A 16563-nucleotide genomic window follows, 5' to 3' on the forward strand; every position below is an offset into this window, starting at 1 on the left:
AGTTTTTGAGGATTATGAAATGTAATTTTTGTTGGTTTAAAATTTGGAGAGGAAGATGGTTTATATAGAGATGGAAAAAATTTTAGAAACCACAATTAATTTGGACCATTGGATTTTGGAAAAGAAAAATCAATTGTGGAGATTTTAAACTAAACTAGTCGTTAGATACAAAAAATATAATATTAAATTCGTTTTCTTTTGAAATTCATTTTCTTTTTAAAATTAATCCAAAAAATAAAAAAATATACCATGTATCAAAAACTAGCTGTTAGACACAAACATAAAAAAATATTAAATTCATTTTCCTTTTAATTCATTTTCTTTTTAAATTCATTCTCTTTAAAGTCAATCCAAAAATAAAAAACATACCATGTGTAAAAAACTAGCCGTTAGACACAAACATAAAATAATATTAAATTTATTTTCATTTTAAATTTTTTTTAAATTTCATTTTTTTAATTTTAAATCAATCCAAAAATCAAAAGTTCATCATATGTTAATCTCTTAATGATCCACCATTCAACCAATATGCTGCCACATGTCTACATGCAAATGGTCTTGTTATGCCACGTCATCCACCACGGTATTTTCTCTATGGACTTGTTTTGGTCATATCGTCTTCGTTTAAGCTCCGATTTGAGTGATTCAAGAGGTATTGGAATCGTTGTTCCAAGCTCTACGCTATGAACATATTAAAACACTAAGATTTTTAGTAATTAAAAATCGAGTTTGTTATCATCAAAATATTGATTAATTAATTAATTAAAATTAATTAATTTGAGATTAAGGGCCAAAAAGCCAACAATCTCCCCCTTTTTTATGATGACAAACCATATGTAGCACATAATAAAATTCAACATATCACCATAAAGATCATTCTTGAAATTCACTCAAAAAAATAAATTCTCCCCCTAATTAATACAATCAAAATCATTACAAATTTATAGCGTATTTTTCTTAAACTTCTCCTTCTTTGGAATCATCAAAAAGAATAATTAAGAAAAATTTAGAACTACATAAATGTTTCCCTTAAAAACATGAACATAAATTTAGCACAACTCCCCTAAGAATATTAACACATGCTTTCCTCCATATCTTCCCCTATTAAAATGCCTTCTAAAAAATTTAAGTAAATTTATCGAATCAAGAGGCATCACAACAAATAATACCGAGCTCAAGCCTATTTTTGCAAAAGTTTTCTTCATTCAAAGGCTTGCTAAAAATATCCGCTAATTAATTTTTAGAGCCTACAAATTCAAGAGTAATATTATCATTTTCCACATGCTCTCTAATAAAGTGATGCCTAATATCAATATGCTTAGTCCTAGAATGATGTATAGGATTTTTAGTCAAATTAATAGCACTAGTATTATAAAAAATATAGGCGCATTATTAAACTTTAATCCAAAATCACAAAGAGTTTGTTTCATCTAAAGAATTTGAGCACAACAACTAGCAACTGCAATATATTCCGCTTTGGTAGTGGATAAGGCAACCAAATTTTGCTTTTTACTAAACCAAGAAACTAAGGAACTACCAAGAAATTGACAAGTCCCACTAGTACTCTTACAGTCACGTAAACTACCCGCAAAATCCGCATCGAAATATCCTACCAAATTAAATTCAACATTTCTAGGATACCATAAGCCTAAATCAATAGTACCAAGCAAATATTTAAAAATTCTTTTAACGGCATGTAAATGTAATTCCTTAGGACAAGATTGAAATCTAGCACAAAGACATACACTAAACATAATATCGGGTCTACTAGCGGTTAAATAAAGTAAAGATCCAATCATACCTCTATAAGTTTTTATATCCACACACTTACCTTTTTCATCCTTGTCAAGCTTAGTGGATATGCTCATAGGAGTTTTTGCAATTTTACCTCCATTGAATTTGAACCTTTTGAGTAAATCCCTTGTGTATTTTTCTTGACTTATGAAAATACCATCCTTGAGTTGTTTGATTTGGAGTCCAAGGAAGAAGCTAAGTTCTCCCATCATACCCATCTCAAATTCACTATGCATACACTTAGAAAATTCTTCACACAAAGATGGATTAGTAGAATAAAAAATAATATCATCCATATATATTTATACTAAAAGCATATCATTTTCTTTAGTCTTAATAAAAAGAGTAGTATCAATTTTACCCATTTTAAATTCATTCTCAAGTAAGAAATTACTAAGTCATCATACAGCTCTTGGAGCTTGTTTTAAGCCATAAAGAGTCTTTTTCAACTTATAGACATGATTAGGAAAATTGAAACTTTTAAACCCCGGATGTTGTTCTACATAAACTTCCTCCATGACATAATCATTTAAAAATGCACTTTTACATCCATTTGATACAAAATGAAATTCTTATAAGAAGAAAAAGCAAGCAACATTCTAATATCTTCTAATCTAGCAACGGGTGCAAAAGTTTCTTCATAATCTATTCCTTCCTCTTGACAATAACCTTGAGCTACAAGTCTAGCTTTATTTCTAATGATATTTCCATTTTCATCCATTTTATTTATAAAGACCCATTTAGTTCCAATTATAGAAGCGTGAGAGGGCCTAAGGACTAACTCCCAAACTTTATTCCTTTCAAATTGATTTAATTCTTCTTGCATAGCTAAAATCCAAAATTCATCATTTTCGGCATCTTTAAAATTTTTTGGTTCAATTTGAGAAACAAAAGCAAGATTATTAAACATAATAAGAGAGGAACGAGTTTTCACACCTTATTCGGGATAACCAAGAATTAATTCTTTGGGTTGGGAAGAAGCATACCTCCACTCTTTAGGCATGGATGAAGAACCAACTTCGTTCTTTTCGATTAAGCTCACCTCTTGCTTATTTGAAACAATTTTCTTGCCTTTGTCACTAACAAGTAAATCTCCAAAATTTCCTTCTAAAACATCACTATAAATAGGCTCATTAGAAATAACATTGCAAGATTCATCAAATACTACATGCATAGATTTCTCAATTACTAAAGTTCTTTTATTGAAAACTCTATAAGCTTTACTAGTAGAGGAATAGTCAAGGAAAATACCAACATCCATCTTAGAATCAAAATTTTCAAGTTTTTCTTATTCAAAATAAAACATTTGCAACCAAAAACTTTGAAATACCCAATATTTGGAATTTTGTTATGCCAAAGATCATAAGGAGTTTTATCCAAAGAAGGTCTAATTAAAACTCTATTTAAAACATTACAAGTGGTATTAACGGCTTCCGCCCAAAAGTATGTAGGTAAACCATACTCATGCAACATTGATCTAGCAAATTCTTGCAAAGTACGATTTTTCCTTTCAATTACACCGTTTTGTTGAGGAGTTCTTGGAGCGGAGAAATTATGAGAAAAATCATTTTCTTCACAAAAAGTTTCAAAAGCATTGCTATCAAATTCTCTTCCATGATCACTCCTAACTTTAGAAATCAAAAAACCTTTTTCATTTTGAACTCTTTTTGCAAAACTAGAAAAGCTTTTCAAAGCATCATCCTTATGTTTTAGCATCAAAACCCAAGTAAATCTTGAAAAATCATCAACTATCACAAAGGCATAATAGTTCCCTCCAAAACTAGCAATTCTAGAAGGGCCAAATAAGTTCATGTGTAATAGTTATAGGGGTCTAGTTGTAGAGATTACATTTTTAGATTTGAAAGAGGACTTAGTTTGCTTACCCATTTGACAAGCATCACAAACTTTGTCTTTTTCAAATTTAAATTTGGAAAGACCTCTAACCAAAGAATTCTTGGAAAGATTTGAAATTAAGTGCATGCTAGCATGTCCTAATCTTCTATGTCATAACCAAGAATCATTATGCAAAGCCGATAAACATTTATCATTAATAGGGCAATCATTCAAATCAATAGTATAAACATTTTCATCTCTATTTCCAACAAATATAACTTTTCTATCACTAGCATTTTCAATGATGCAGTTCTTTTTATCAAACACAACTCTAAAGCTTTTATCACACAATTGACTGATACTAAGTAAATCATGCTTCAAACCATCAACCAAAAGTACATTTTCAATTAAAATAGAAGATTCATTACCTATACTACCTTTACCAATTATTTTACCTTTCTTGTTGTCACCAAAGGTTACAAGACCTCCATCCTTTTTGGAGAGTGAGAGACAAACTTGGATGGGTCTCCCGTCATGTGCCTCGAGCAACCACTATCCAAGTACCACTTGTTTTTCTTAGAGGCTTTCAAACAAACCTACAAATACAAATGTTCAAGTTTGATTCTTTGGTACCCACACTTGTTTGGGTCCTAGATGGTTAGCATTGACAAACTTGGGAATCCATTTCATTTTTGCATAGACATTTAAGGCATTGGATTTAGACAAGTAACAAGAATAAGTTGTATGTCCAAACTTGCCACATGAGAAACAAACAACATTATGCAAAGATTTATCTCTTACAACAAATTTATGTACTCTACTTTTCTTGGAGAAATTATTCCTTGGAGCATTGTGAAACTTTGCCCTTTGAGAAAAATTTCTTCTTGGAGAAGTAGTATGAGCATATTTCAATTTAAAACACTTAGGTCTAATATGGCCTTCAACACCACAATAATGATATATAGGCACAAAGTTAGATTTAACATGCTTAGACACAACCTTAGGCATATTATGAAATGCTTTAACAAAGATAATTTTAGAACTTGAAGGAGTAGAACATCATCAATATAGCCTAAACCTCTTTTATCACCAAAAGGCTTGCCTACTTCAATTATCTTGTTTAATCTTTGAGCACCTATTGTCAACTTTTTAATAGATTCTTTAGCCTTATCAAGTTCTTGCAAAGCACTAAATTCATTTTTTTTAGTAATTTAATCAAATTATCTTTTTCACAACTATCATGCTCAAGAAATTTAACTTTGTCAAGCAAGACATTTTTCTCATCACAATCAAAAGCATGCTTGTCACAAGAGATATTCATTTCATCAATATGCATAGCATCATGCTCGTTCTCTTTTAAGCAAGCAATTTCTTCAAGTAAAGACTAATTTTTACTAGATAAAACATTGTATTTCTTTTTAAGCACAACATACTTAGAACTAAGTTTTTCTAAATCATTTTGCATATTTTCAAAAGCTTCGAACAATTCATTATAAGAAAGAGGTTCTAGAGCTACCTCATCATTTTGTTCATCCTCTTTGTCACTATGAGCCATGAAGCAAAAATTGGCCACTTCTTCATTATCGCTCCCACTTTCACTTTCATCGCTATCATCCCAAGTAGCTTTCATTGCTTTCTTCTTGGATTTCTTGGATGATTTGAGAAAAGGACAATCGGTTCTAATATGACCCGGCTTCTTGCATTCATAGCATATTACCTCATCCTTTTTGCTCTTTTCACCTTTTGACTCTTTTTGGTTGGAGAGATGCTTCTTGAATTGCTTCTTTCTCTTGATAAAATTCTTATACTTACGTGAAAGATAGGCAACATCATCTTCATCAAGGTCATCTTCATCTTGGGAGTCAACTTCTAAAGAGATGGTCTTTAAAGCTATAATCTTTTCTTTCTTTTTCTTCTCATCCTCCATGTTTTTCTTGATCTTTATCTCATGCGTCAACAACGAGCCCATGAGTTCATCAATGGAGACAAATTTGAGATCCTTTGCCTCTTGAATGGCAGTGACTTTAGGCTCCCATTGTTTAGGCAAAGACCACAATAACTTCTTTATCTTCTCAAGATTTGAGTACTTTTTTCCAAGTCCTTCTGAAGCATTGACAATGTTAGTAAATCTAATAAACATATCGGAAATAGCTTCATTTTCATCAATTTTAAACATTTCATATTGATGAACTAACATGTCAATCTTTGTTTCTTTTACTTGACTAGTTCCTTCATGAGTAATTTCTAATTTATCCCATATCTCTTTAGCGGTTTTGCAAATAGACACTCTATTATACTCAACTTCATTCAAAGCACAAAATAAGCAATTAATAGCTTTGGCATTTAAAGAGCATGCTTTTTTTTTTCATTTATTGACAATTCTTCCTTAGGTTTTATAGTGCTAATACCGTCAACATCTTTTGCTGGAATTTTAAAACCTTCCTCAACAATATTCCATAAATCATAATCAATAGAAAGCAAGAAAAATATCATTCTATTTTTCCAATAACTATAATTAGTACCATTAAAGAAAAGAGGCTTTGTAATAGATTGACTATCGGTAAAAGGGATAAAACCTAAAGTTGTCATAGCTCAAAAACAATTAAGTTTATCAAGAAATAAATATTTCAGGAAGAGCAATCCGCTTTGATACCAATTGTTGGATCGATATGGCAACCTTAGAAGGGGGTGAATAGGGTTTAATTAAACTTTTTTTTTCTAAATTAACCAATTAACTAATTAATACACTTTTTATAAATAATAAGAAAAATTCAAATTATGCAACAAATAAGATGACAAAAAATGTGATAATTTAATTCTATCAAATTTTTGCAAATAAATAAGAACAAACTAAAATATACAATAAATTACTTAAATTAATTGCAAAAATAAAAAGAAAGAGTTAGAGAAGAAGACACCGTAATTTTTATAGTGGTTCGGTCAAACTCGACCTACTCCACTCCCAAGCGCCTCTTGGGAATTTAAATAAAATCTTTCCGACTCTTTCCATGGATTAGAGTTCAACCGTTACACCACCGCTCCTTTTACGGGTTCAAGAGCAAACTCGATCCTTTCTACGGTTTAGGATCAAACCGTTACAAATGTTGGAATTTTTGAAGAACACAATACAACTCTCACTAGAGTGGATTTACAAGTTTAAGCACTCAACAAGTTTATCCTCACAATACAATAATACTTTCTCAAGAATAAGATGAAAAGAAAAAAAAATTGGAAACTTAGAGAGAGCAACAATGGAACTTTTGAGTTTTTGAGGATTATGAAATGTAAAATTTGTTGGTTTAAAATTTGGAGAGGAAGATGGTTTATATAGAGATGGAAAAATTTTTAGAAACCAAAATTAATTTGGACCATTAGATTTTGGAAAAGAAAAATCAATGGTGGAGATTTTAAACTAGACTAGTCGTTAGATACAAAAAAAAAATAATATTAAATTCTTTTTCTCTTGAAATTCATTTTCTTTTTAAAATTAATCCAAAAAATATAAAAACATACTATGTGTAAAAAACTAGCCGTTAGACACAAACATAAAATAATATTAAATTTATTTTCCTATTAATTCATTTTCTTTTTAAAGTCAATCCAAAAATAAAAAACATACCATGTGTAAAAAACTAGCCGTTAGACACAAACATAAAATAATATTAAATTTATTTTCCTTTTAATTTTTTTTTATTTTAAATCAATCCAAAAATCAAAAGTCCATCATATATTAATCTCTTAATGATCCACCATTCAACCAATATGTTGCCACATGTCTACATGCAAATGGTCTGGTTATGCCACGTCATCCACCACGGTATTTTCTCTATAGACTTATTTCGGTCATATCGTCTTTGTTTTAGCTCCGATTTGAGTGACTCAAGAGGTGTTGGAATCGTTGTTCTGAGCTCTACGCTATGGATATATTAAAATACTCATATTTTTAGTAATAAAAAATTGAGTTTGTTATCATCAAAACATTGATTAATTAATTAATTAAAATTAATTAATTTGAGATTAAGAGCCAAAAAGCCAACAAATACCTCAATGATCAACGCCCAAAGCTACATGATCACTTAGCTTTTCTTCACATCATCTAACGCATGAAGCTAAATGATCGTTTAGCTACTGAAGCTCAAAGATGATAAGAACGGAGGCTGATTTTCTGGAACTGCAACTCGACCTCTTCGCTTGTTTCTTCGATTTACAGCTTAATTTCAACTCAAATGACTCCAAATAAATTATAGACTTTTGCGAACACATTAAAGCTCATCAAACAAGAGCCAATTATAAATTTAAATGAGAAATTAAAGAGAATTAAATAGCCAAATCTCAAAAAACCATATCAGTGCATCAGTTTCATATTTCTCATATAAAACACCCACTAAACCAAAATTAAACCGAATTGAATTCTTATTTGATTATTTGATACCAATTGTAGGATTGTATCAGCAACAGTGAAAGAACAAGAATCATCTAAGCATTCAAATTAATTAATTTTGGTAAAATATAAAGCATGCTTTTGCATAAACAAGTGAGTTTCAAGACATACCTCTTATAGAACTTCTTCAAAGTTCCTTCACCAACTGCTATCTTCTCCAAATCTTGTTGTAGACTACCTCAAGATCTTCCCCATTATTCTCTTGGTGCTCTAGATTGAGTTGTGGGACTCAAAACAAGCTTGAATCAAGGGTAGAAGGAGAAATGCTCACTGCAGAAAACTAGCTTAAGAACTCTTTCTTCAAACCAAATTTTATTTCAAAATCTCTATAGATTGCATGCCTGATTTTCAGGCCAATCTCTTCATTATATTGCAGATCAATATGCAAAGGAGATACTTGCATGAGTTGCAGCTCATGCTTGGAGAAGACAGGGCAAGATTGAATGCTTCATGTGTGAGCAACTTCAAAGATGGATAATGGAAAATCTCTTTTTTCCATTTTAGTGTTTTGTTTTGTTTTTTTTTTCCTCCTTTTCAATTTTATTATAAAATCAAAATTTGATTTAAAAAATCTATTTTGATTCTTTTTAAAAAAAGAAAAAAAATTAATTAATTTCATAAATTAATTATTAAATAAAATTTAATTAATTTAATATCAAATATTAAATTAATTTTAACACATATCCATCTTTATATATTTAAATCATATTTAAATATATATAAATTCTCCTATTCTGTTTAATTCTCAAATTAAACATGTAATTATATCTCATATAATTACTAATTCCCTTAATTCTAATTTGAACATTTCAAATTAACTTATCACGCTATTCTAGAGCTAGTCCGTTACGAGCTAATAGGAGGACCTCGTGGACCTACAGATCATGGTCTCCAACGATCCGAGATTAATTGAAACTCATTAGACCAAATTAATCTCCATTAGTTAACTAATTGGTCACTCCACTAAACCCCATAGTTGCACTTCTCACTGTAGATATATTATGTCCACATGATTTAACCATAATTAGCAAGTCGACCCTTCATAGGTTGTTCGTAATAGCGGCTGGGTCAAATATTTTTTTTACCCCCGAAATTACATCTTATTCCTCAAGTCCCTACTGATTCTCTAATGAACAACTGGTTTGTTATCCAATCACTAGACCAAACTCTCTCAGCCTAGTGAGAGGGTGGGGCCCCTTGTTCAAGACCTGGATTCAGTACTTAAGAAAACAACCTTTCTCCTATCCCTAAATCGGGTAGGCGTAAACTCCGTCTTGCACCCTATGTCCCCAGCTATCTATCTGGTCTTACCCCTGAAATGAGAGTCTTATTGAGTCGGCGCTGTTGAGCCAACCATCAACTATGCAAATCTAAGGGCAATCCCAAATAAACAGGAGTTCATAGTTAGCTCATGATTAATATCGAGTTACCCAGGTCATCTAGGTGAAATAGTCCGTCGTAAACGGTAAACAATGTTATAAAGTAAGAGTGAATTATTTCTTGGTCCTAATCTTATGCAAACTCATTGAATAGACATATATTACATTAATGTCTTTAACTTTTCATTTTTTTTAAAAAAAAAAAAAAGGAAAAAATAACCTATTGATCTCCCTATTTTCATTAATATCAGTGATTATTTAAAATTTAGTCCTCACCTACGTTATATATATATATATATATATATATATATATATTTCTCTCTCCTCCATGCGGGTTGCGATATTAGGTCGTGGAAATATTTTATTTCAATTTAATGTATTTTTCATTCACATTCTTGCATAATTTAAGGTAACAAAGAATATATCCATAGAATTTATTTTATTTTATTTCTCATTCACCTTTTTTTTTTTGCCTAATTCAAGGTAACAAAAGAATATATTCATAGTCATCAAAATCGTGATTCTGTAGAAATTATTTTCTTAAATAAAACGACATTAAATTGATCAATTATCTTCTCAATTTCCTTCTTTCTTTACTTCCTTCTTTGAGAAGTAATGGGAAATTAAAAGGATTTTACCTTCAATCCTAAATATTCATAACTATTATTAAACATTAAACTTATATCTATATTTAATTTTGTTGCCGTGTTAAAGAAGGCAAATTCTTTAGATAAAAATTAATACATAAGATTATTAAAATATATGATAATTAAAGAATGATAAACTTGATAATTAATAATAATAAACTTTCCATAATTATCCTACTTCTAATGATTTCATAGGATAATGATGAGAACGAAGATGAGAATCATTGAGAAAAGAGAGAGAAAAAAATGGTTTATTTTATTATTTTATTATTTTTTAAAAACCAACACCATCCATTAATATTTAATGACTTTCATTAGTAAAGAGACTAAGATAAATCTAAATGTTAGGATTTTATAATTGTATTCATGTTTATTTTTTATGTTTTAAATTAAAGCTGCAAATTTATGTACAGGCGTGTTCTTAATTTTAACTAGTATAATATAAAAAGTACATAATACGCACACAAACGTATTAGAAAAAACCTATAAAAAATTTAAATTATCTAATACAAATCAATCTCAATGTAAAATTGATAAGAATAATATAAATGTTTGTATCCTTCAAATGTTAAATTTTGATTTGTAATTATATTTCTATGTAAATGTCGTTATAGAAATCATTTTAAATTTAATATTCAAAATCAAAAATTAAAATATAAATTTGTACTATTGACTTATAGATCATAGACTCGAATCTTATCTATCTCACTTATTGTCAAATAAAAATTAAAATGATATGTATATATACATTTGTTTTATTGTCTTGCATTTGATATGCATGCATCCCAAATAGTCTAACAAATTAATCGTTGTGTCATAGAATAACCACTATCTTGAAAGTAATTTCGACACGACTTCAGTACTAATCGTCTCACGCCAGTTACTCTCAAAGGTTAACAAAACACTCTTAACATACAAGCACTCTCGAAAAAGAGTTGGAATCAATAAAAAAATTTGCTCAGAGAAAATTAAAGATGTATAAAATAGAGAGGAAAAGAAACTTATATATCTCCAGCCCAAAGTCTTTGTCCTCAATTTATTGGGAAACATTTTAGATCTATAATGGAAGAGTGGTCTTGAAATATTAGATTCGTAACCATTAAAACATCGTTTAGATTTGTAATGTTAGAATAATTACAAAATTAAAGAAAGAAATCATTCCAATGGTAAGTCATTCCTCAACACTCTCAAAGTTTACGAAACTTAGAAATTGACAACAGTGGCAGAATGATTTTTGAGTATTTTTTTTTTTTAACACAGTAGTATATCAAGTATATCGAGAATATAAGTGTGAATGTATCAATGATATAATTGTTTTAAAGGGTATCAAATATATGTCAAGTTTATCGGGTATATCCGTACTTATTTTACATTTTGTGAACTAGACTTGTTTTTTTTACTATTTTTGTAAAAGTAAAAAATTTGGACAATGGGCCTAATTTTTAAAACTTATCTATCAAATGTGCAAAAAACTCATTAGAAATATGTGTTGGAGTGTTTTGACTATGTTGCAATTACGTAGTCATAATTTGGTTATTGTTTATAGTTTCTATTTTTATTTATGCATCTGTTCAAATAAACCTAGTTGTTATTAATATATTTTTTTAAAAATATATATTGCAAAACTTAAAATTTATCATTCAAATAATATATAATATATAAAAATACATATAATAGAGTTTTTTTAAAAAAATAATTTAAGTAATATGTTACTATGCATATTGAAAACTTAAAATTAAAAAAAATGTAAATATAAATATGGAAAATTAAAATTAAAATAATAAATAAATAAAAATAATATGCAAAGAAATAACTTACAATAGCACTTCCTTGTAAAACAAGAAACTTAGTCACTGCATACAATTGGCAGTGACATTTATTTTTTGTGGAGATCTATCTCTAAACATTCTCCTTTGCATCTCTGTTTCGTATTCAGGCAGTGTGATTGAACCAACCAACAAGTTTTGCTTTCCTTGCGATGCATTTGTTTTATTCTCCTACATTCCATAAGTATGCATCCCAAATAGTCTAGATCCCTGATCCAGACAGCCGACGCTTGGAGGCATTGGAAACGGAAACCTGACCGAGCCTGTCTGCTTTGGCCGGTACAAGTCGTTCTTTTGGAGGAATGTAATGTCGTAGCCATTCCCCAGTGTATACCTGAATATATCAAGAATAAGGTTAACTGAACTAATTGCTACTTGTTAACATCATATAAAGTTTCGTGCTTTCTACAAAAGGAAATCAAATTGATCTTCTAGTATGAGAAGATAAAAGAAGAGAACTAACCTGTTGAGGTCGAATTATCTTAGTGTCGGGATCATCGAGGGATTCTCGCCAATGTGCTAAGTATCCAGCCATTCGAGGGATTGCAAACAGCACGGTGAAAAACTCAGGTGGAAATCCCATAGCCCTGATCAAACACATAATTAGTTATTTGACTGTCATCTCTTCATTACAAAACTAAAATATCCACCTTCCTACCTATATATTAATCCAGAGTAAAAGTCAACATTTGGGTATAGTTTTCTCTTGACAAAATACTCATCAGAAAGAGCAGCCTTCTCCAGAGCAACAGCCACCTATATGGCATAGTAATCATTGTTAAACAAAATTTTCAAAGAGAACTTGTAGTTCGCTCTTAGAGAGATCAGATTGCATATTAATATGGGATGAGTATTAAGACAAATACCTCAATTAAAGGATCCCGACCAACAATAGAAAATACTTCTTCGGCAAGTTTTCTAATAACCTTAGCTCTAGGATCATAGTTCTTGTACACTCGATGGCCAAAACCTGACATCTTCCTCTTCCTGAATAATCAAGTAATGTGAGCAATCTACTAGCATTCCTTAAAAGTCTATTGGTACAAAATGTCTACCTGTTTCAACAAAAAGAGATCTACCAAGTAAAAATTTTAAGTTATTGGCACAAAGTGGCAATGACCTGTTTTTAACACCTTCGATGAATCCTGGAATGTTATCAACAGTACCAATCTCACTTAACATTTTAAGCACAGCCTACAATCATCAGGAAAACAAAAGAAACACACCAAAACAAACAAGAATGTCAAAAAAGAGTCAAGACAGAACTCCATAACCAAATCATTTGAAAGCAAGCTTATTCCAATTGCTGATAAAAAAAAATGTTTTTATGCATACCTCATTGGCCCCACCATGAAGAGGGCCATACAGTGCTCCGACAGCTCCAGAAAGAGCAGTAAACACATCAACACCACTGAAAAGCCAAAAAGAGAAGGAATCAGGAGAGTATAAGAGATGTGCTAATTAAACCAGGTCCTTAGCGTAAAGCTGATTACCTTGATGCTAGATGACGAGCAGCAGATGTAGAGCAGTTCATTTCATGCTCTGCATGGAGGATGAATAAAATGTCGAGGACTCGAGCAAGCCGAGGATTGGGTTTATAAGACCTATTACCACTGCATAGAATAAAAGTCTTGTTCAGGCCCAAAGCCTTTGTTATTCCACTTCCCAAATTCAGCTCATATTTTCTCTTCAAATGCTATTCAACTCATACGAGTATCCAATTTAACAAAGGTAAAGAAGATGCATTTCTATTCGGAAATATAGCTTGTCCTCGTAGGAAAAAAAAAATACCCAGGCAACTTACAATGAATCAAGCATGTACAAGAAATTCTCCGAATAAGAAAGGTTGTTGGAAGGGAGAACGGGAGGTCTTCCAGCCAATCTAAGATAAGCTGCTGCTGCAATGGTGGGAGCCTATAAATTCAGAGAAAATACCATCAAATTAGTTGGTAGTTTCATCCATCTAGAAGGAAATAGATGGAAGTCTCAAACTACAGCAAATGTTCAATACAAGATTAAATTGGCAAGCAAACCTAAAAAAGTAACACGGCCATAACAAAAAAACAACAATAAAATTATCTTAGCTGATAAAATATTCATAGAAACCATACCTTTCCTATAATACGTGCAATTTGTTTGTCTCTCACTTGCTTAGACTTGTAAAGATCTTGTCCCTAAAGCAAAACAATGATTCAATACTAAATATAACAATTCTTTCACATTGATCACAAAGCCTTAAAAGATAAATGCAAGTAGGAACAATTACATAGAATAAGATTGCAATGAAGATTTCATCAAGAGCTGTACAATTATTAGGTTAGTTTATCTTGATTTTTTAATCAGCTTTCTTAGGCTTTTATATGGTATTTTCCAGCTTTCTTTTAATGCCACAGAAAACAAAAATTAGGTTGTAAATGGGAGTTTTAACTGATAAACGTGTGAATTTTACTTCCACTGCATACTAGTACTAGCAAGTTTGTGTTCAGAAAGTGAGTAGGAAATAAAACAAAGAAAATACGCAGTTTTAAATATTAATTGAATACAGAAAGTAAAAAATAGAACTTCCTCTGCAGTATGCCCTAAAAACCTTTTCTTGAACAGCCACAGCATAAAAAATAATCAGTTCAAGCAGGTATAAAGAGGCACTTGACTTTAAAGCCGGGTTGAAACTCAGCTTCTAGAGGAAGGGGAAGGACGGACCCAAGTACTCAAGAAACTTCCCCTGAAGTGAGATAATTGCTCCCTTGGTTTGTCTTTTGACTAAAAACCTATATTAAAAATTTAGAATTCCAAACTTTTCTCTCTAAACCCCCTTTCAAAACTTTTTCAACAAAAGATGTATCCATAAGAAGTTACTTATGAAAATTTCTGGCTCCACTAAGAAATCAACTTACTCTAAGGGCAGGATTGGCATCTGGATGAAAGACAGATAGAGCACTCATTGCACTAACAAGCACACCCATTGGATGTGCATCATGAGGCATTGCTTGAATAATATCCTATTGAAATAGAGAGAGAATCAACACTATCAATAAGAAGTCCTTCAGACTTATTGAAATTTATATAAAGAAATATATGTAGGAAAAATCAATAGATAAATGCAATCTCACCAAAAGTCCCTGCGGTACAGCCGAATGCTGAGAAATAGCAAATTCCCAGTCTGCCAATTGACTCTGAGAAGGCAAATTCCCATACACTGGAACAAATCACACATTACATCAATGAGTTTAGACCAAAAAATTGTTAGTTAAAGTGACGGCTACTCAAACGAATACTTACTCAAGAGGTATGCAACTTCCACATAGGTACTACTCTCAGCCAACTCCTCAATTGGGTAACCTCTGTACCTAAGAATTCCCTCATCACCATCAATATAACTGATCGATGACCGAACTGGAGCAGTGTTGAGATAGCCTGGATCGTAAAGCTTAAGACCCTTGTCATTTGCTCCTGTACTTATCTACAAATACAAATAGTACCAGCAAATATATTAGACGACCCTAAAGTTACAACAAACGAACAAACGGATTCTAATAAGGGAAAAGATTCAACAGATCCATTAATTGGTGTACCTTCTTCAAGTCAGTGGCCTTTATGGTGCCTTCTTCAGATATCTGGACCTGGTACCTCTTACCAGTTCTCTCATCTACAATCGTCAACGTACCCTTTAATCTTTCAGGCGGCGCAACCATGGTCCGAGCTGACACGCAATTAGCCTCCAGGGACGAAGCCATCACCGGCGGTTCCAAAGTCGCAGCGCTCAGATGCGCTGCCAGAACGGCCAAGCGACTACGAGCAACGTTCGATGGCGACGATTCCATGACGGTGGGCATCTGTTTTCCTTTCCGATCGACGGAATTGAGATTGGAGAACACAAACAAACAATTTCTTGAATTTCCCCTCTTATAAATTCCGTGAAACAGTTTGTCTCTTCTTTCTCGTCTTTTCACGGAAAATAGCTCGCATTTAAAAGATGTGAGAATTGATCAAACAAAAGCATTTTATGGGGTTATTTAGATTTTGGGAGTGGTTTTTAAATTTAATTAGGGAAAATATGGTGGTTTGAAGTTATTTAGGGGAAAGAGTTTTTTTTTTTCTCCATTCGAATGACGCATTCGTTGTTATTTTATTTATTTTATTATGTTTTTTCTCCACGTATTAAAATATATATATCGCATTCAAATCCCCAATTTCGTTTTCTTCCACATGGTTCGATCATAAAACAATATGATTCCTTCATTTTTCATCTTCACGAATTCATCTTCCCCTTCATCATCGAAGCCGAATCTTCATTTCATCTTCACCCAAAAGAAAATTCCCTTCATTTCTTCTACCCTCTTCCTTTATTTTCAAATACTGATTATCTTCTACCTTCATTTCTATATTCATATTATTAATTTATTTCAGTATAATATTTTATTTGGTAAGTTGATATATGTTTGTTATTTAACAAAAAAAAATTAAGTTTTTGATAATTTTTATTGATTTTTTTAATGTTTATTTTATTTACCGTGGATATTATATTGAAGAAAAGTTCTTCAAACCATTATTCAAAGTTTGTTTTTGGTAAGGTGCAATATTTTTCTTTTAATAAGTTGATATATTTTTTATAGTGGGTTAATTTCTTTTGTATTGATTCTCAT

The 16563-nt window shown here is 31.1% G+C and overlaps 1 protein-coding gene across 1 annotated transcript; it reads right to left on the reverse strand.

The window, feature by feature from the left end:
* Window positions 1-11853: 11853 nt before the first annotated feature.
* LOC120088787 (citrate synthase, glyoxysomal) lies at window positions 11854-16021 on the reverse strand. Its single transcript, XM_090306008.1, has 13 exons — window positions 15493-16021; window positions 15200-15380; window positions 15031-15116; window positions 14815-14919; window positions 14032-14094; window positions 13725-13834; window positions 13414-13533; window positions 13256-13331; window positions 13041-13114; window positions 12787-12907; window positions 12579-12676; window positions 12384-12507; window positions 11854-12254 (listed from the first exon to the last, which is right to left on the reverse strand). The coding sequence occupies exons 1-13, from the start codon at window positions 15751-15753 to the stop codon at window positions 12123-12125; spliced, it is 1551 nt and encodes a 516-aa protein (XP_090162134.1). The 5' UTR covers window positions 15754-16021; the 3' UTR covers window positions 11854-12122.
* Between the last annotated feature and the right edge of the window lie 542 nt (window positions 16022-16563).

Source organism: Benincasa hispida, chromosome 10 (genome assembly GCF_027475165.1).
Source record: "Benincasa hispida cultivar pf3 chromosome 10, pf3_genome.v1.1, whole genome shotgun sequence".
Taxonomy (NCBI): Eukaryota; Viridiplantae; Streptophyta; class Magnoliopsida; order Cucurbitales; family Cucurbitaceae; genus Benincasa; species Benincasa hispida.